Source organism: Prunus mume, linkage group LG2 (assembly GCF_029339155.1).
Source record: "Prunus mume cultivar Tortuosa linkage group LG2, ASM2933915v1, whole genome shotgun sequence".
NCBI classification, from domain to species: domain Eukaryota; kingdom Viridiplantae; phylum Streptophyta; class Magnoliopsida; order Rosales; family Rosaceae; genus Prunus; species Prunus mume.
Genome location: NC_142699.1, coordinates 22,264,502 through 22,285,123, shown reverse-complemented (window position 1 = coordinate 22,285,123; position 20,622 = coordinate 22,264,502). Strand labels below are relative to the sequence as shown.

Sequence of the window (20,622 nt, the reverse complement as noted above, 5' to 3'; positions counted from 1 at the left end):
CAATGAAGAAGAAACCAAAAGGATGGCAAAGTACGTAGCTAAAGTTCTCGGGCACTAGAACAGAAGGATCTGTTAATAAGGTTCCCTAAGACCATCTCTAATCATGTTGGGGCTAAACTCAAATTTTCACCCTCCAAAATACAACTATTCATGTATTTTCAATACTCAATTTTTTTTTTCTCCAACCTTGCAGACTCATAATTTGAGTCCGCAACTTTATTAAATTATTTAAGAATGAATAACCCTTTTTTTTTTCTTGTTAATTTTTCTTAACATTAATTTTATTTCAATACTCGTGATTTAATTTTCTAAACATTTTAACCTAAAAAAATTAAAATTCCAAAACATAATAGAATTTCACTTAAAAATAAAAATAAGTACAACACCATACGTATGCCCTGAATAATTCAAACCCTTCATTGAAGCCATTGCCATAATTTTCTTCCATTTTTACTTTTACTTTTACTTCATTGGATTCCTTTATCCTCATTCAATAATGTTCTGAACTTTTGCCCACCTTCACTTGTGTTCTTCAATTATTTTCTGAACTCTTTCTCATCCCATATTGTCTTGTTTCAATCATGTTCTGAACCATTACTCAACTTTGTCCATATCACTTTATTGGATTCCCTTATCTTTCCATATTTTTTCCTATCTTCATTTAATTATTTTCTGAACCATTTCCTATCTTGTCTTATTTCAATCACGTTCTGAACAATTGCTCATCTTTGTTCATCTCACTTTATTGGATTCCCTTATCTTTCCCTATATTCATTCAATTATTTTCAAACATGTAGGTCATCTCATTGTCTTGTCTATTTAAGAAGTGTTATTCTACTGAATTGACCACACAATCTCCTTCAATTCTCCTTCTTACAATGAATTCACGTGGGAAGGCTATACAAAATTTCTTCAATGATAATTCTGATGATGATGACCTTCATCAACAGAGGGTTGCAATGGTTGTTCAACACCATACGTTTTTGCTGGAGCAATATGCTCAACAATCTAAACATGGTGGTTCTGTTGCAGGTTGTGAATACAAGAATCGGAAGAGAGAAAAACATCATAAGAGTCTTATGGAGGACTACTTCTGTGAAAGATCACTTTATCCCCCAATGGACTTTCACAGGCTGTTCCGCGTGAGAAGAGAGCTTTTCTATCACATCTTGAATGATGTTGTTGCACATGAGCCATACTTTACCCAGAAGATAGACACTTGTGGACGACAAAGTCTATCCCCATAGCAGAAGCTAACAGCCATTTTTCAAATGCTCGCATATGGATGCTTGGCAGACTTCATCGACGAGTACTGTAGATTGGGTGAATCTACAGCCCTTGAATGTTTGCGAAAATTTTGTTCTGTTATTGAAGCCACGTATGGTCAGTGGTACCTCTGTTCCCCAAATCTGGCCGACCTTTACTGAGGCTCTTGCACAAGGCTAGTAGCAAAGGATTCCCAAGCATGTTAGGCAGTCTTCATTGCATGCATTGGGAATGGAAAAACTTGCTTGGCAGGCCAGTTCGGCTACAAGCATAAGCCAACTGTCGTTCTAGAAGCAGTGGCCTTGTATGACACTTGGATATGGCATACCTTTTTTGGCGTTGCCGGATCGAACAATGATGTCAACGTTCTTACTCGTTCCCCGTTGTTCAATGATGTAGTGAATGGAGTGTCTCCCCATATCCAATATGTTGTCAATGGAAATGAATATAATATGGGCTAATACTTGGCTGATGGTATCTACCCTCGTTGGGCTACATTGGTTAAGACGATTTTCCAACCAGATACTCCAAAAAAAAGACTATTTGCCCAAAAACAAGAGGCTTATAGGAAAGATGTCGAAAAAGCCTTCAGAATACTTCAGGCTCAATGGGCAATTGTTAGGGGACCTGCACGTGTGTGGGGCAAAGAACAACTTCATTCAATCATGATGACGTGCATAATATTGCATAACATGATTGTTGAGGATGAGTATGAGAATCTAGATGCATAATCTGATGATGATGACAATTGTCCATGAACATCTAGAAGAACAAGAGCAAGACTTGCTTATAAGCTTGAGCCAACTATCACGTACGATATAAACCGAGACAGACAAACTATCTCAGACTACATGGTTCGTCATAATAGAGTTCGTGCTTAACAAGTGCATCACAATCTAAGAAATGATTTGATCAACCACATTTGGAGATGCGAAGAAGAGGGGCAATGAGCTATGTTGTATGTTTAAATTATGTTGTGTGTTTAAATTATATAAGTGTGGTTAAATTATGTTGTGTGTTTAAATTATGTAAGTGTGTTTAAATTATGTAAGTGTGTTTAAATTATCTAAGCGTGTTTAAATTATGTTGTGTGTTTAAATTATGAAAGTGTGTTTAAATTATAAAAGTGGTTGTGTGATTTTAATGAATTATATGGTTTATCATTGAATTTTAAAAAAAACTAATCATAGAAAAAAAACGACAATCATAAAAAAATAAAATAAACGATAATTATAAATAAAGATAAACAACAATTACAAATAAAGATAAACGATAATTAAAAATAAAGCTAAACAACAATTAGAAATAAAGATAAATGACAATTATAAATAAAGATAAACAACAATTACAAATAAATGTAAATTAATAACCACTATGTGGAGGGCTTGGATAATAGTCTCCAGAGTTGTCTTCTGGATTGTAGGGGGAACTTGTATTTATCTGGGCCTCAATAATTTCGTCTTACTTATTCCCCCAATACTTCTTCTTTCTTGGAGTAAATTTGGATAGGTCCATGAACATTATCCTCTATTCATTGGCCTCCTTATCTTGTTGGATTTGATATGAATGTTGCTCTTGTAGGAGCTCTAACTTTCATTGTCTATCCTCTTTTGCCTTATTTCCTTGTTAAACCAATTCAGACAAGAACTTACCACTTTGGTTGAGATAACTTTCAACACCTTTCCCTTTCTTTTTTTCATCTTTCTGTTTATCTCTTCCTAATGGCCTTGGAGTGGGCATGACCACATCATCTTCATCTTCCTCCAAATTGACTGTATTGCCACTATGAGAAGAATCTTTGAATGATTGTGTGGGAGATTCACATAGGTAGTTCCATTTTGGGCAATCTTTTAAGATTTGCCAAGCATGATACAACTTGAAAGGCCTATTTGGAGGTTTATTATCATTTAAGAAAATTGTTTTTACATTTATATCTTACCCATGAAATAGAAAATAATTGAAAACAATTAAAATTATAAATTTAAGCATTGAAAAAAATGGGTACCACAATATCTTCAAGATTAGAGTCACTCACATACCTTGCATTGGCCTTTGTTATACATGCCTTCCAAAGAGAACATTGTTGGTTGATGATCTTGAACCGAGAAGCAATAGCTTGCGGTGATCGTACCCCGGCTCCGTTCATGCCCGAATCATTTTCCAAACAAATTTGGTACACACGCAACCAAAATGAATCATTTGATTGATTCGTGCCAATAGCCCCATCTTCAGAGACAGAAACCCACCCTCTACACAATGCCTCATCTTCTTGTGGTTTCCAATTCACACCTCTTTGGGGTTTTGAAGCCATTCTCAATAAGAATGAATGTAGAATGAAAAATTATAACAAAGGGAGAAAGGAAAACAAAGGGAGAAAGGAAAAAAATAATTTTTGGTGGATTATTTACCAAATGAATGGTTATTTATAGAGTTTGGAATACGTTTTGGGGTTGGATCTGACTTAGATTAATTATAGATATTAATTTAACCGTAGGATTTAAATTTGAGCCGTTGGATATGAAATTTTACCGTTGAGATTGCCTAAAATGAATCAGAATCGTTGATTTTATAGCTGTTGAATTTTTTTTAAAATAAAAAAAACAGCATAACAAAACATTTGAAAAAGTAGTCGTTGCTTCTCAAAAACGGAAAGGTAATCTTCATTCCCACTTGTCAAAGTGGGCTAGCGACATAGCCAAGCACATGGGCTGCTCCTCGCATCGAATAAAAAATTATATATTAAAGCAAATTTGGGCCCTACGAGTTTATCAGTCCAGGCAGAATTCTGACTGGAATTCCAGTCCAGTTTTGAGTCATCTCAAATTTTTCTCCCAAAATACATGAGTTAGAGAAGTTTTTTGGAGGCTAAACTCAAAATTTGAGTTTCCACCCCTTGGGTTGGAGATGGTCTAAAGATATATCACTGACATCTTTTCCTTAGGATCTGCCACAATTCACTCTTGTTTACGTTGTAAAAGTATATTCCTCATAATAAGCAATTATTGTATCGTTGTCAATATATACGTTGTAATTCAATACTTGAAATCCATAAATGAGAATTAGTTTTCACATGGTATCAGAACATACCTTCCTATGGCATCCTCTGGAAGTCTCTCGTCTATCTCTATGAGCTCTCTCTTAAGACCAAACATCTCTACTCTTGACTCTGTCAAGGTTTCTGAAACAAACTATTTGTTATGGGAAAGTTAGATTAAGCCATTCCTTGTTGGCCAAGATCACTGGAAATTTCTCGATGGCTCTTATCCTTGCCCATCTCCTTTTCTCACCACCACAGTTACTCCCTCTAAAGATACCCCCTCTGAATCTTCTCCGACCATCACTACCACACCCAATCCACAGTATACTCAATAGTAGCAGACTAATCAAACTCTTGTTAGTCTTCTTCGTGCGACTTTCATCGAACCCATTCTCTCTCAAGTTGTTGGCATGTCCACCTCTTGCCAGATTTAGGACTGCCTCCACCAAAACAACCAATCCTATAATAATATCAGCTTAGGCCTCTTGGGCCATGCACTATCAGTCCGCCACTCAAATCCACAATGTTGGAATTATGGGCAATATGGCCATATCTCAACCCGCTTCCCTACTCGCTCTCATGAAGAAGATCTATCTCGCTCCTTTGCTGGTATACACATGGCTTCTCCATCAGACACAAATTGGTATTTGGATAGTGGTGCCACTCATCATATGATAAGCGATGCCCGCTCTATGCCTCATCATTCTCCTCCTAGACATAATGACCAAGTCATTATCAGTAATGGTGAATCTTTGCGTAAACAATTAATATCGCCAAATTCACTCGTGGTAATCTTGTTAGCCTTACTTTATTTCCTTGGGGTTTTGCTACTCGTGATTTAAAAACTGGTAATGTTCTCTTATAGGGTCCATGTGAAGATGGTCTATATCATATCCCACCGGTCCTTGCCTCCATAATTTTCACCGCTTCGAAATTTGCTCTTGCCTATTTGTTTGCTTCGTCATCACTTTGGCATCATTGTTTAGGTCATCCATCTAATCACGTGCTTTGCATGTAAGCATGTAGTAATCCTTTCGGTTGTCTTTTAATTTCTCTTGTAATAATTTTTGTAATCATTGTGCTTTGGCCAAGTCCACTCGTCTTTCCTTTTCCTCTTATGAACATTGTTATAGTGTACCATTTAATTTAATTCACTTTGATGTATGGATGTCTCATGTTGCCTATGTGTCTGGCTTTCGTTACTATCTGTCATTTACTCATGGATCTTTCCTATGCGACATAAATATGAAGTTTTTACTCTTTTTAAAAACTTGGTTGCGTTTATTGAAACCCAATTTTTTCTCTCTGTTCAACAGTTTCAGAGTGACGGGGGAGGAGAATTTAATCTATTTCGTCAATTTTGTGCTAGAAAATGTATTTATCACCGTTTTTCTTGCACTCATACCCCCCCACCCCACCCAAAAAGAATGGTCTTGCAGAATGCAAGCATCGTCATAAATTTGAAATGGGTTGCACTCTACTTCTCATAGCCAATTTTCCTCATTATTTATGGGCTGAAACTTTATGTACAGCCGTGTATCTGATCAACTGTTTTCTCACCCCAATACTCCAATGGATTTCCCCTTACTAAAAATTATTTGTCAAAATTCCTGATTATTCAGTCCTCCGCACTTCGGGTGTGTATGTTATCCTTCTCTAGGTGATTATACTACTAACAAGCTTCCACCTCGTTTTCTTGCTTATGTTTTTCTTGGTTATAGTGATCACCATCATGGTTATCAGTGCCTTCACCCTTCTACAGGCTGAGTTTACATTTCCCGACATGTTAAATTTAATGAAGTTGAGTTCCCATATTCTGATCACGTCCTTCATGGTTCATCTGCTCATTCAGACATGGCTTTCATTCTGCTGCAAAATCTTGGGCTTACTCATGAGCCCTCTCTTGAGATTCCTTCAGGCACAACATCGAACTCTGATCCGGGTGCCGAGTCCCAACATGACATACATGCACCCTCATTGGCCCTTCAACCAAGCAGGCCCTCCATTCATGCAGAACCAGAGTCCTCTCTCTCCACTAATCCTCATGCCATCGATGCTCATGATCCATCATCTGTTGAGCCCGTGCCCTACAAACACCATTTATCTGGTATTTTCAAGCCCAAGATACAAAATTATTTTGCTACTAAGTACTCGCTTCCTCTTATCTTCACAGCTATGTTGGATTGATATGGAACCTGCGTGCTACACTCAAGCCTCTCGATCTCCTCATTGGTAACAAGCTATGGTTGAAGAGTTTAATTCCCTTATTAAGCAAGGCACTTGGACTTCGGTTCCACCTCCACCCCAAGTCAACATAGTTGGATATAAAGGTTTTCAAAATCAAACGTCATTCTGATCAGCGGCGGACCCAGGAATTTTTCAGCAGATGTGCAATTTTCAAAAGCTAAGAGCTCCCAAAAAAAAAAAAAAACTAAACATATAATTTAAACAATACTAATGTTATTCATAATAAATTAAAAATATATCATTACAATTAACCTACAATTGTTGCCGACGATATTTCATATTTTGAAAACGTCGCATTATATTTATATTACTAATACAAGAAAAAACATTTTTCTCAATGTAAACAACCAAACTATCACTCAACCATTGATTCCCTATTTTGTTACGCAATGGTGTTTTCACAATATTCATAGCTAAAAAAGCTCTCTCAATTGAAGCTGTTGCAACGGGTAAAACTAAAGTCAATGTAAGAAATAAATATACATAGTTGTATATTCTACTCCTTCCTGTATTCACCAATTTTTCTGTCAGATCAGTAATTCCGTTCAATGATGAAAACTCAGTGCTTATCTGCATATCAACAATATAAAGCCCAAGTTGATCTTCAAGCTTCATGAGGTCTCGATTATTAAATTCTTGAGGGTAAAATTGAGCAAAACGAAGTATTTTTTGTTGATCAAAAGCTGCAAAATTATAAGCTGGACTCAAACGTGCCACACAAAGAAGCAATTTAGTATTTACCTCAGTGAAATGAGTATTCAATTCCACTAGTTACTTATCAATGATAGTAAGTGTATGAGACTTTTTCTTCCGGCATCTGTGAATGGGCTGGGCTGCCGTAAAGGGCAGACTGATGAAATTGTCTCATTTGTCTGAGTTCGAAAATTAAGCCCCAAAAATGCTTCGAAAGGGCAGTAGAGCCTTAGGAAGTATTTTGGTTACTTTCACTAACCAAAACAATAGCAACTTACAGGTAATTTCTACATGCTTACAGATAAACTTTTGAGCTTGACATGAGAGGCATGTGGCATGGAAGCAAAATCAACATGAGTTTAGCACTAAAGGAAAATTTTAGGCTTTCTTGGGGAAAAAGGAAATGTTAAGGTAAGAAAGGAGAAGTTTGTAAGAAATTTGGCTAAGAAAAGATAAATAAAGAACAGTGCTCTTCTGGTAACTTGACAGATACTCTGTTTGCGGAAAAGGAAGATGGAGAAGAATGGTGAATAGTGCACGAGATTGCTAGATTTTTGCAGGTAGGAGAGGAAGCTTGCTCTCTCAGTGTGGGTTGGTTTTGTTGGGTAGAAGAGACCTCATTTTATAGATGCGGGAAACTATCATTTCCCAAAAAACCCTAATGGTTTCTTCCCAACTTGGCCAAGCCTTTCCTTCCTTTCTCCTCTCCTCTCTTGACTTTCCTATCTTGGTGAGATTTTCTCTATCTATTTGCACAAAATCAGGAATTTTTTGGGAGCTCAAGGCCCCTTTCCAGCTGCTGTTTCAGTGGGAGGCTCCATTCTTAGTTATTTTTCTTCTTCTTTAATTCCTCCCTCCTTGGCCAAATCTGATGAAGGAAAGGAAGTGAATATACATGCTGGTTCAAAAGGGTGCTTCTGGCAACTCACAAGCTAATATTCTTTGGTGCCTTGGATGTTTCTTGCTTGGAACTTTCTCCCCCCATGTGCTGGAACCTCCAGCAACCTTTGTTTTATGAATCTTCTGACCCTCTCTTCGTGGCTTCTATTTCTTCTAGCAAAGGGGCTAAGGCTTTTGTGGCTTATTGTGAAGTTTTGTATGGGTTAAGGTGGTTCATTAAATAAGTGGGCTATTTTATTAAACATTGGGCTTTTAAGTCAATAGGCTATTTTGCTTGGGCTATTTTTATTAAACGTTTGGGCTTTTGGTAAGGTTCATATGCTATTTTGATTGGGCTATTTCTTCCTCTTGTGCTCACCCACATGTTTGAGCCTAAGAAATGGGCTTGAGTCCCGAGGCTCCCAAGCCACTCAAGACTTCCATTTCTCGGCCCATTTATGGGCCTCATGTTGATTTATTACCATCCATACCACAACTTACTCAAACAAGCCTCGGGCATTTGAGTGGCTTGAGCCCACTTAGGCTTGTAGCGTGGTTGGGTGTGAGATAACGATTTCGTGCTTGACATGTTTTAATTTATCGTCCTTAGGAAGGACTGCAATGTTTAATTTCGGCATAGGCTTGTAAAGCCGGTATATTTTATCTCAACCCCTAGCATGGCGAATTTATTTAGCATGACACGTGAACTGCAACTCGCATGTGGCGGGTTTTCGTGTACTCCACATTACGCCTTTTCTTAATAGAGTGTCATTTTGGGTTGATAATTTATTCGGGCCCAACCATGGATTTTTTGGGCCTCAACAGTAAGAAATAGGTCCACACGATAATAATGGCGGTTTGTGATTTTCTGAGCTTTACGTCTTGATCTCCCTTGTGGTACAAATAAATCATCCATGTTAGGAACATCAATATCATTGTTGCCACAAAATATTGATACTTTACCAAGCAGATCATCAAAGTCATCATCCCTCACGGATTGTAGCTTTTGCTTACATCTTTGGACCAACATCATTGCATTCACAATATCTTGATCTTTCTTTTGTAATGCCTTTGACAAATCATTTGTGATTCCCAATATAAATCTCATCAAATATAGGTGAAACACAAAGTCAAAAGTTTGTATTTCTTTCAATAACCTATTTGCTTCACCTAAATTATCTTGGTTGACATCATCAACAATCCATTCAAGCACCTTCACCACGGGATGAAACATAGTATTAATACTAAGTAAAGTATCATAATGTGAGTTCCAACGTGTATCACAAGGACGTTTGAGAGTAGTCGCTTGATTTAACTCTTGCCCTATTTCAAGATCATCAATTTCAAGAGCTTTCATAATATCTTTTTGTTTTTGCTCTCTAAGTGCATCATGACGCTTACACGATGCTCCAATAATGTTAACAACACTACTAGCCATTGTGAAGAAAGTAGCAATGTTTTCATTTCCCTTTGCCACGGCTACAAGAGCTAGTTGTAGTTGATGTGCAAAACAATGGACATAATATGCTTGAGGATATTCTCTCAAAATCTGTGTTTTAAGACCATTGAGCTTACCTCTCATATTACTAGCACCATCATATCTCTGTCCTCGTAGCCTGGACATGCTCAAATTTGTTGAAGAAATCAATTGCTCAATTGCCTCTTTCAATTTGCTACTAGTCGTATCAGAGACATATTGGACACCCACAAACCTTTCAATAACTTGATCTTTTTTGTTCACATAACACAACACCACCGCCATTTGCTCTCTTATTAAAATATCACATGATTCATCTACCAATATAGAAAAGAATGCATCGTATATATCACTAATAATTGGATCAATGGTTTCAGCGGCACAAGAATTGACAAGATCTTTTTGAATTTTAGGAGCAATATACTTGAGATTCCCTGGAGCGTTCTCAAACACAACGGCACAAACTTTCTCATCATGATCAGCAAGAAATTGCAAAAACTCCACATAATTACCCTTATTGCTATATGTTTTGCTTTCATCATGGCCACGAAAAGGAAGACATTGTCATAATAAATATCTAGTGCAATCAAGTGCGGCAGTTAATAGAATGCGATAATTAATACGAGCTTGGTCTGTCTGCTTGATCACAATGGTTTCAACATGTTGCTTCTGATTTATTAAATCTGTACAATGTTGTGTAGCTTTATTGTGAAGACTTCCAACGTGTCTAACATGGTCCCTAAAATTCTCAGGTCCCTTCCTCCACTTTTTAAACCTTTATTAGTGAAGACATCGCTTCCAGCCTTTCCTTGTTTATCAAAGTCGCATTTAAAAAGATAACAATGAAGACAAAATGCAGCATCTTTCTCTTTACTATACTCCAACCAAACAAATGAATCAAACTATTTCACAAGAAAACATCGATTACTCTCCCTCGTAAGTGTTTGAGGCATGTCGTTTTGGTTTTTAGGCTGATAAGGACCCCTTTGCAGATAGGCTCTTCGGATTTGTTCTCGAAAATTGGGATTATAATAAGTCATTGGAGGTCTAAGGCCAGGGTCTGTAGGAAGATTAGCCAATATTTCATCCAACTCAATAGGCGGATTATTTGAAGGTTGATTTGAACTAGCCGGATTATTTGAAGGTGGGTTGGAACTAGCCAGATTATTTGAAGGAGGGTTGGAACTAGACAGATTATTCGAAGGAGGATTTGAACTACTCGGATTATTTGAAGGAGGATTTAAACTCTTTCTCTGAAAGTACCGTTCCATAATTGTACAATTGAAACAAAATAAGGGTTTTATATCTATTTCTATGACTAACTGACTATAATTTATCAAATAAATAAATATCAAATTATCAATTAAATAAACAAATAAAAATTAATTATACCTCGAATAACGTGTCACATAGCCTCTTCCTCCTCGAGTTTGTTACTGATCTTACTAATACAGAGAAAGCTAAATAAGAAAAAAAAAATTATTAAAAAAGAATAAACAAAATTGGCGTTTGCTCAAGAAAAAAAAATGCATTCGACTTACTTTGGATTGGCGTACTCAAGAAGGGAAAAAAAACGCAGGATTCTTGTGATGCACGCACACTTTGATGAAATTGGGTGGTGTTATTGGTCTTTTATAAAAAGAATTCCAATTCTACTTAATTAAGGAATTCCCAAAACCCAATTGAGTAAAAGGAACTCCCAATTAAAACCCAATTAAGTAAGGAAATAGAAGCCCTTTTGAAAAGCCCACAAAAAGCCCACGTGATACAGATAGCAGTTTCCTTTTTTCTTTTTCTTTTAAATTTAAAACCCTTGTCCAAAACGACGTCGTTTTGGCCAAGTTTTTATTATTAAAAAAAAAAAAAGGGACGCATTTTAAAAGCCTAGTCCAAAAGCGATGTCGTTTTGGCGGGCTTGTTAAAAATGGCCAGGCTTTGTTTAAAAAAAGCCGCGCTCAAAGCACCAATATCTTCCCAGCCTAGTAGTTTGCGCATTTCATCGAACACATTGTGTGCATCGTTGGTCTGAAGCAAAGGTGCAACTCCAGCGTCTGTAATGGATATTTTTGTCGATCGGAGGTGCAGGCGTACCCCTTTGCGCCTGCACAAGTCCGCCACTGATTATGATGGTCATATTGATCGTTATAAAGCACGTCTAGTCACTAAGGGTTATCATCAACAAGCATGACTTGATTGTTCTAACACCTTTAGCCCTGTTGTGAAACCGACTACCATTCACATTATTTTCAGTCTAGTTGTTTCTCTTGGTTGGCCACTGCGTCAATTGGATGTTAAAAATGTCTTTCTTTATGATGCTCTCTCTAAGGAAGTCTATATGTCTCAACCACTCCCTCTCGCCCTCACCATATATATCGACTTCATAAAGTAATCTATGGTTTAAAACAAGCACTTCATGCCTGGTTCCAATGGTGCAGTTCTTTTCTCCTAGCCTATGGTTTTTCCTAGAGCAGATCTGATGCCTCCCTATTCATTTTTCATACTGAAATGTACACCATATTTCTAATGTTATATGTGGATGACATTGTTCTCACTGGTAGTCATCCCTCTCATCTACAGTCCTTTATTCACACATTGGGTAAAGAATTTGAGATGAAAGATCTTTGTAGGCTACGTTACTTTCTGGGTGTTGAGGTTGCCTATGGATCTCGTGCTCTTTATCTTACTCAAACAAAGTACACCCTTGATATCTTGTAGCGTGCTAATATGCTTGATTGCAAACCATGTTTTACTCTCATTGCTTCCAAGATAAGTCTTTCTTATGACATTGGCCCACGTCTTTCTGACCCCTCAATTTATCGTCAATTCGTTGGTTCTCTTCAGTATTTGACCCTCACAAGACCGGATATTTCCTTTGCAGTTCAGTTTGTCTCTCAATTCATGGTGGATCCTCGCTCCCCTCACATAGACGCTGTCAAACGTATCTTACGCTATCTCAAAGGGATTGTTGGTTTTGGTCTTCCACTTCATCATACACCCCTCTCATCTCCATGTCTACTGTAATGTTGACTGGGCTAGTTGCCTTGATACTCGATGTTGCACTACGGGCTATTGTGTTTTCTTCTGTCCCAATTTGATTTCCTGGAATGCAAATAAACAACGTACTGTATCCCGTTCAAGAGCCAAGTCTGAATATCGCACTTTTGCCTATACATGTGCCGACGTTATTTGGATTCAAAGGTTACTTCGTGAATTACGGTTCCTCTCCATCTTCTCGTCTTCCTTTACTGTGACAATTTGAGTACAACATACATGGCGGCGAATCCCCTTTTTCATGCTCGCACTAAACATGTTGTCCTAGATTACACTTTGTTCGAGAGAGCATTGCCTCTGACAGTCATTGTGTTCAATTTTTACCTTCCATTGATCAACTTACTGATGTCTTCACAATGGGTTTATCCAAGGATCAGTTACGTCTCTTGTCCAACTAACTTGTCTCGTCACCCGAGTCAAGTTTGCGGGGGAGTGTTAATAAGGTTCCCTAAAGATACAACACCCGACAACTTTTCCTTAAGACCTACCATAATTCACTCGTGTTTACATTGTAAAAGTAGATTCCTCGTCATTAGCAATTATTGCACCTTTGTCAATATATAAGTTGTAATTCAATATTGGAAATCCATCAATGAGAATTTAGTTTCCACAAGATCCTAATAGCAGTAGCTATATGTGATAGTAAAGCGTAACTTATATAATATTCCCATAAACTTTCCTTTTTAATTTTGGGTTCAATTAAGAAATTAGCTTTCCTTTTATGAATTATAGAGCTTCTAAATATTATAGCATGGAAACAGGTTGTGGCAGCAAAACCTTATAGCTAAAGGCTATGTAGTAGTATGGACACTCCATCAGGCTGAAATGTGGGGGTGTCAAACACGCGGACAAGCCTCGAACACGGCTTGGACACGGGTCAACAGTCAAGACACGTTTTGGATACGGTCAACTGAAGTCAAGACATGGCAGGGACTAATTTAAAAATTATAAAACACAAACTGGGGTCAAAACAAAATTATTGAAAACTATGTAGACATATTTGAAATATTTTTCAAAAGTGGGCTAAAATTGTAAACAATGTTTTTTAAAAATATGTTTTTTTTTTCCTTTGTTCCTTCATACTAGAGCTGATATTTTTGGACTAAGGATATTGATAGCAATTTGGTCATGAGAGAATCATCTTTTTGAGTGGGTAATTCATTCACTTTGTTTCTTTTTATTTTTTATTTTTTTATTTTTGAAAACTCGATTCTTATTTTATGAAGTGGGAAATCGTTTTTCTTATTTTGAAGATGATAGATCATATACGAAAAATGTGTAAAATTTGGTTTATGATGAATTATGAATATGTGTGAATAAATATGTGTATTGTTCTTTATTTTGTTTAGGGAAAGATGAATAATGCTAAGTTAACTCAAATAAGTATGAATTTTTTTTATGATATTATGACATTGAAGTATTAAGTATAATTTTTAAAATATATATAAGTATATACTATTATAAATTTATTAAGATTTATTATTATTTTAATTGTCTTGTCCTAACCATGTTTGTCTCCTAATTTTTTTAGATTTTCCGTATCGCCCATCGCGTTTTCGTGTCCGTTCAACATAGGCTGAAGGATTTAAACATGTGTATGTGTCAGCAACAAATAGAAAAAGGAGCCATTGTCATATTAGGACATATTGGAGCTCATGAAGTTAAAAAGGGACTTGGGTCTTGGCTGAAGAGAGGAGGGAATTTTTTATTTATTTATAGACAGGTTATAATGAGGAATTTAGAGTAAGAGCTTATTTGAAAGGTTCAATTCCACCATCAACACATGTAAGAAAATCAATGGATTTAAACATTTAAAATAGTTTAATGGTGAAACTGAACCCTTCAAATAAGCTCCTCACTCTAAACTCCTCATTATAAAAACCCCCTTTTTCTTTTACCTAAGGGGATACAACATGCTGGGATTGGATGATACTAGTGGGGCTTTTTTTAATAAGGCTTGGGCTATATAGGTTAGAGAGGTTTTCTAGAAATTTGGGTCGGGCTCCAGCCCTACCTAGACAGGGCTGGGCCCGTGCCTTCAAACGCAAACAAGAACAACCAACTTACGAACGAAATACAGAAAATAACTTTTCATCATGAATTAGCAACTTTCTTTAAGGTTATCATATCAATAAAAGGGCCGATAGACACCGTACAAATCACTTCGTATTTTTCGACCCCAAAAAAAAAATTTCACTTTGTATTTTCACTCCCCGTCACTGCAACCTGACCTTCATTCTTGAATTGGCGATCCGCATAGGTATACATGTTTCAAAAATTTACAACTCAAATAACAAATCAAAGCATAGACGAGCAAATTTTTACGACATATCTCCACCACACATACAAAACATTGGGAAGTAGGCCTTCTTTCAACCTACAAGATAATAACGACATGTGCGTTAGTGTTTGTGCATTCCATGTTCCCACTGTTAGTACTCCTACGTATAACATATCATATCACATTCAGTTAATTGGTTCGTAGGACTTGTATGATGCGTCTGGCATTACGCTAAATGAACCAACTATGAGAAAACTTTCACATATGCAACTGCTGAGAAAACTCAGATATGCAACTGCAGTTTTATCTACAATCCATGAATGCCTCAAGGGGATACACGATAAATTGATAACTAAGTATTTGTGATGAAAGAAAAATATGAGCCTACCTGTAGTTCGAGAAATACTAAAACATATCCCTCTGCTCCTCCTTTATCACAACATATACTTATCTCTTGAAAACAAATTCTGGGGGCTATCTCACTTCGTTAGATATCTTTATGTAATCCAAGAGCCTTTTTAGAGCCTTTCCACTATCAATAGCTTCTCTGGCTCTATCTAGGGCCACATATATGTCTTCTGCACCATCACATCCGAGTAAGTGATCAACCATTCCAGCATTTAAGACTATTCTATCATAAGCTGGTCCCCTGTTACCACGAAGTGCTGTTAAGCCCAACTCTATATTCTTCGAGACCTAAACTTGCAGAAAATGTAATTATTTGTCATAAAAACCCTGGATTGTTAAAAATGAGGGAAAGGAGAGGGACGGGGGATCAAGGAACTGTACCGATCTATCAGTTCTTGGAGTGTCAGTGGGTTCAAAACCATAGTCTCTGGCATTAACCTCTAGACTAAAACTCTCGCGTGAAACCCCTGCAAGCCAACTTTCAGGCTTCAGTTTCAATGGTAGGAACTTGATGCATGAACCTCAACATTTGAGCAGCAACATGAATACTTAAAAAGCTTAAAATTGGAAATTACAAGTTACAACCATTTGAAAAAAAGGTTTTTTAGGTTTTAGACATAAAAAAAATTTCACTTTTGGAAAAAGCCAAAGCTTTTTCAAAAAAGACAAAAAAACCACTCAACTTTCAAATCAAAGACATGCAAATGTATTGGATTCCTTAGGAAATCTAAAAATAAATAAGGGCATTTTTGTCCATTTTTGCTTCTTTTAAAATTTTTCTCTTTCCTTTTGCTTTTTCCAAAATGTCCCTTGAAAAAATGAACAACAGAACATAAGATGACTTAAAGAACAAACCATCAACTTCACATGCAGATGCCATGCTCAGTGAGCGGAACCCTGAACAGTAGTTTACAGGAATTCCTTTTGATGAATTTACTGATCGTAATCTCGTTGTCATCGAGAGGGCTCCTTCCTCACCCTTCAATAACAGTAAAGTCAAGATTAGTTTGTGTGAATAACTCAGTTGATGTAGAAATTCTGAACTTATTTCTTTACTTCTTAACTATATCTATGATTTTGAATAGCAGATTATCATTGAGTTTTGTGATTAAAAACAGGAGTTGTGATTAGCATTGCAAAATACTCATCATTCACTCATCCCTTTCTTATTTCTTTACTTTGGAGAGTGTACAATGACTATTTTGGAGTGCAAACAGCTGCCTAAGAAAATAACAAATTTTCATATTTGAATGTTCATACACTTCTTGCATAATTGGCAAAGTTCCAACCTTCACAACCAAGCCAGAATTAACACCTCTTCTTTTCATAAGCATTAAGAGCGGCTCCTCATAACCTTCATGATAAAATCCAGTAACAATTGCTTCCTTCCCACGGGCCTGTTGAGAAAATAATACATATTTCACTATGTAAAGTGCAGCAGAAATTTTCATGTTAATGCCGGGAACTTGTCACTTTAATCAACACAGAATATGGCATGTACACATTATGTCACCATGGTATATTGTTGATGCCAACTAATGTTTAAGAAATTAAAGTACATAAATCAATTGTATGGAAGTCAAGTATTGAGATAGTAGATGCATCCTAGACTTCTCTGCATCGAAATGCCAGTCAAGGATTTCTTCAACATTTTCTTAGGAATAGCACGGATAAAAAATTACTAAAATATTTATAGAGCAAAGAATGATGTGACAGACCTTCACAAATTGCTGAACCTTTTCGGTTGTTGCCAGTGGGGGGCGTTTCTTAATATGCTCTCTCAACTTAACTAATGAATACCTGCATAAATCATAGAATTCTTGTTATCAGCTTCATCCCAATTAGAGTACTTACTAACCAGAGCATGCCAAATGGCTAGAGATTCACACAGAGAAGGGCGGGCTTCACGTTGGCTTATATAGGCAAAACCAATTTTGTCATCCTGAAATAATGAATTAAAGAATTTAACCACAACCCAAAAGACATTAAAAAGAAAAGAAAATGAGTAAGCATAGCAAGAAATCTGTTTATGAGAACCACAGATACCTCAAGAAGTATTTTTGCCTGCAATGGGTTTAAGCTTGTATTTGCCCCCATAAACTTAAGCATTTGTTCTTCAGTAACACCTCCCTTAAAAACAGAAACATTATTACTCGAGCCTTATTATTTTCCATTATCTAGTCAATGAGTTGAGCAGAGCTGAAAGCTCACCTTGGGTGGCATCCATTCCACGCCATGAAGCAAGGAAGATTCAGCATAGCAAGATCGAACCGCAGCAACAAACAACGTGCTCCTAAAGAAACGTGTGTTTCCATCATAAGGTTCGCCATAATGAGTGAGAGACTTAACATCAGCAATTGGAGTGGCACCTAAATACACGAACAGTTCATCCTCCGAAAAATAAAGGAAAAACTAATCGAGATAATAATAAGACTAGAGCTTACCAAGTTCATCATCAAATGCAAGGCAGTAAGCTTTCAACTCGCGGTCAGTTTCTCTGTTCATACGCTGGCCTATCAACAATGCCGAAAGCAATGCTTCACTTACACCTGTGGACGTCCCATCCTCCATTGATTTCAATGGAAGAACATCTCGCAGAACACCTTGAACTTCTTCAAATCCAAGGTGGCCGCCGGCCAAAACCTCCCGGAGGACACCGACCAATCTCATCTCCCTCGTGCCGTTACCGACGAATTGGGGCCCAATTGAGCTTCCCGTGCCCATTAACGAGCCTTCCGGATCGGCTATGAACACCACGTCCGCCGGAAGGGCTCGAACCAGAAGCGGCCAGAACTGGTTCATTGCGCGACTCTCGCCTTCGCTCCATTGCGTCCCCTCCGGAAAAGCATTAGCGCGAATTGCCATCGCCGCGAAAAATGCTCCGAGCTGTGATTTCGACACCGGCTCTTCATCTATCAGCTCTCCCTTGACTGATCTGTATATGGTGTCGAGAACCTTGAAGGCCTGGTCTTCTCCAAGAGGTCTGGTCTGGGTGGGGCCGGTGCAAACCCTAGCCTGAGCGTCCAGCACCGTCTGGTTCGGCTTCGGAAGTTTAGAGCTCCGATACGACGAAGAAACCGTCGGATTTCGGATATCGGTCTCTGAAATCCCTGATTGATCGATCCTGACCGAGTCCAATGTGGCTCTGGTGGTCAAGGCTAGTCTTCTTCCGTTGGAAAGGTGGCCGTTGTTTGCAGGGAGCTTGAGGAATGCTTGGGTATGAGAGTGAGTGAGGTTTCGAGGTTTGGCGGTGGAAATGGAAGATATGGAGGTGAAAGCGGAAGGTTCTGGATTGAGAAGAGCTTTCATGGTTGATTTTTGGCAGCTGTGTTTTCTTCTTCTTCTGCAGCTGCTGCTTACTTGGGGAAGGTCGCAAAACTGGCGATAGCATTGATGTTTTCAATGCACCCCAACTCCTTTTGTTTATTTATTAGTTTTCTCAACGTTCAAAGCTTACCCTTTAAAAATTGAAAAACAATAAAGATGACTAGATATTTTAAAGACTAAATAGGTATACCTTTATAAAAATAAACGCACTCTAACATGATATTTTATAAGAGGCAATGATTTCTCCATTCCTATTTTATCCACTTACACTCTTTTTTTTTTTTTTTTTTGAAAGAAAAGACTTCATTCAAGTAATCAACATGACAAAGGAATGTCGGCATGGGTAGTATGGCCTCATTAAAACCTCCCTAAAGAAAACCCGATGGGAAAAACTTCAGGGGAGGAAAAAGAGTGCCACATATGCCCGATTACACATGAAGATATTAAATCAAACGACAGTAGGCTCGTGCCAATCATCATAAACAGCATCCATAAGCCACAAAGGACCCACATCCAACCAGAGCGACAAACTTTGATCGCGCAGACTGAAGCGGGCAATGCGATGGGCAGCCTTGTTCGCTTGGCGAGGAACATGTCGAAGCAGAGACGCGACTGACTGTATACGCGTCGACTCCATCCACGGACCTCCCTCAGCAGCAAGGCATTCCTCCTCACTGTTGACCATAGAAACTGCCTGCAAGGAATCGATTCAATCTCCAGAGGCGGTAGAGACACATCCAACGCAAAAGAGATTCCAACTTTAAGAGCATACAGCTCTGTTGCTAGTACAGAGATCCGACTTGGTGCCCGCATAGCTAGAGCCCCAACCAGATTTCCATGAGAGTCACGGACGATGGCACCAGCTCCTCTAGCTCCCGTCTCCATGTCAGTGGCCCCATCCACGTTCAACTTGAAACAATTACCCGTAGGAAGCCTCCATTTAATATCACGAACCGGCGAGGATAAACTCCTATGATTGGCAGCAGAATATCGTTTAAATTCAGCATCATAGTCCTTCGCTCGTTGTACCAAAACTCCGGAAGGGGTGGGTTGAGAGCCAAACAGCACCCCATTACGTTCGTTCCACAACACCCACACAGTAAATGCAAAGAGGGACTGCTTATCAGGGGGAATAATAGACCAAGCTGCATCCATCCAGGTTCCAACATCACCATGTAGGAAGGAGGAAATCCAGGAAAATCTAAAGCCTCCCACACCTGCAGACAAACAACACATCCAACCAACGCATGCAACGTAGTTTCTCTCGCAGCAAAACAAAGCAGACCTCCCCTGTGTAATCCGACGCCGGAATAAGACCTCCTTGGAAGGGAGGATATCTTGAGCCACACGCCATAACAGATGAAGGATTTTTTGTGGCACTTTCAGCTTCCATAGGTGCTTCCAACTCTTCAACGAAGAAGAGGAAGGGCCAGCGACGGTCCCTGCGGACAGCTCCTCCAGCCTCTTGTATTCTAGAGCAGCCCAGTACCCACTCTTAACCGAGTACCTTCCATTTTTAGTAAAGTTCCAGATTCTCCGATCCAGAGTATCACCCATTAAGGGAATAGATAAAATAGCTTCAGCTTCTGGAAATGAGAAAGTAGCAAAAACCTTCCCAACATCCCACCCGCCACTAGCGGTAAAAAGATCACAAACTCGGGAGGTAGCTGGAAGAGTAGGTATCGACTGGATAGTGAAAAAACGATCATAAGGCACCCATGGGGCACCATAGATATTAACCAACCGGCCATCACCAATGCGCCACCTTAGGCCCAACCGGAGCAGATCCCGCCCCCATAGTAACGACTGCCAAGTAAACGATGGAAGGGACCCACTCGAAGCTGCCAAAAAATCAGAATTTGGAAAATAACGAGCCTTAAGCATCCGGGCAATCAGTGAGTGAGGAAATTCCAGCAGCCGCCATCCTTGTTTACATAGAAGAGCTTGATTAAAACT

At 38.3% G+C, this 20,622-nt stretch overlaps 2 protein-coding genes and 1 pseudogene across 4 annotated transcripts; all 3 read right to left on the bottom strand.

Moving 5' to 3' along the window:
* Positions 1 to 2,715: 2,715 nt before the first annotated feature.
* LOC148919839 (uncharacterized) lies at positions 2,716 to 3,577 on the bottom strand. The gene is made up of 2 exons (XM_089044764.1): positions 3,276 to 3,577; positions 2,716 to 3,202 (listed from the first exon to the last, which is right to left on the bottom strand). Exons 1-2 carry the CDS (start codon positions 3,575 to 3,577, stop codon positions 2,893 to 2,895), a joined length of 612 nt encoding a protein of 203 aa, XP_088900890.1. The 3' UTR covers positions 2,716 to 2,892.
* A 3,070-nt stretch (positions 3,578 to 6,647) lies between these two features.
* On the bottom strand, positions 6,648 to 11,093 carry LOC148919838 (uncharacterized; annotated as a pseudogene).
* Positions 11,094 to 14,725: 3,632 nt separating this feature from the next.
* Positions 14,726 to 18,752, bottom strand: LOC103321825 (anthranilate phosphoribosyltransferase). Of its 3 annotated transcripts, XM_008223663.2 has the most exons (10): positions 17,784 to 18,748; positions 17,551 to 17,708; positions 17,386 to 17,469; positions 17,229 to 17,281; positions 17,058 to 17,139; positions 16,629 to 16,736; positions 16,195 to 16,318; positions 15,721 to 15,806; positions 15,320 to 15,627; positions 14,726 to 15,027 (listed from the first exon to the last, which is right to left on the bottom strand). In XM_008223663.2, the coding sequence occupies exons 1-9, from the start codon at positions 18,646 to 18,648 to the stop codon at positions 15,406 to 15,408; spliced, it is 1,782 nt and encodes a 593-aa protein (XP_008221885.2). In that variant the 5' UTR covers positions 18,649 to 18,748; the 3' UTR covers positions 14,726 to 15,027; positions 15,320 to 15,405. The 3 variants fall into 3 exon arrangements, with proteins under 3 accessions (XP_008221885.2, XP_008221886.2, XP_088901228.1); XM_008223664.3 differs by lacking the exon at positions 14,726 to 15,027 and having other exon boundaries at positions 15,419 to 15,580; positions 17,784 to 18,751; XM_089045102.1 differs by lacking the exons at positions 14,726 to 15,027; positions 15,320 to 15,627 and having other exon boundaries at positions 15,796 to 15,936; positions 16,159 to 16,318; positions 17,784 to 18,752.
* Positions 18,753 to 20,622: the final 1,870 nt, after the last annotated feature.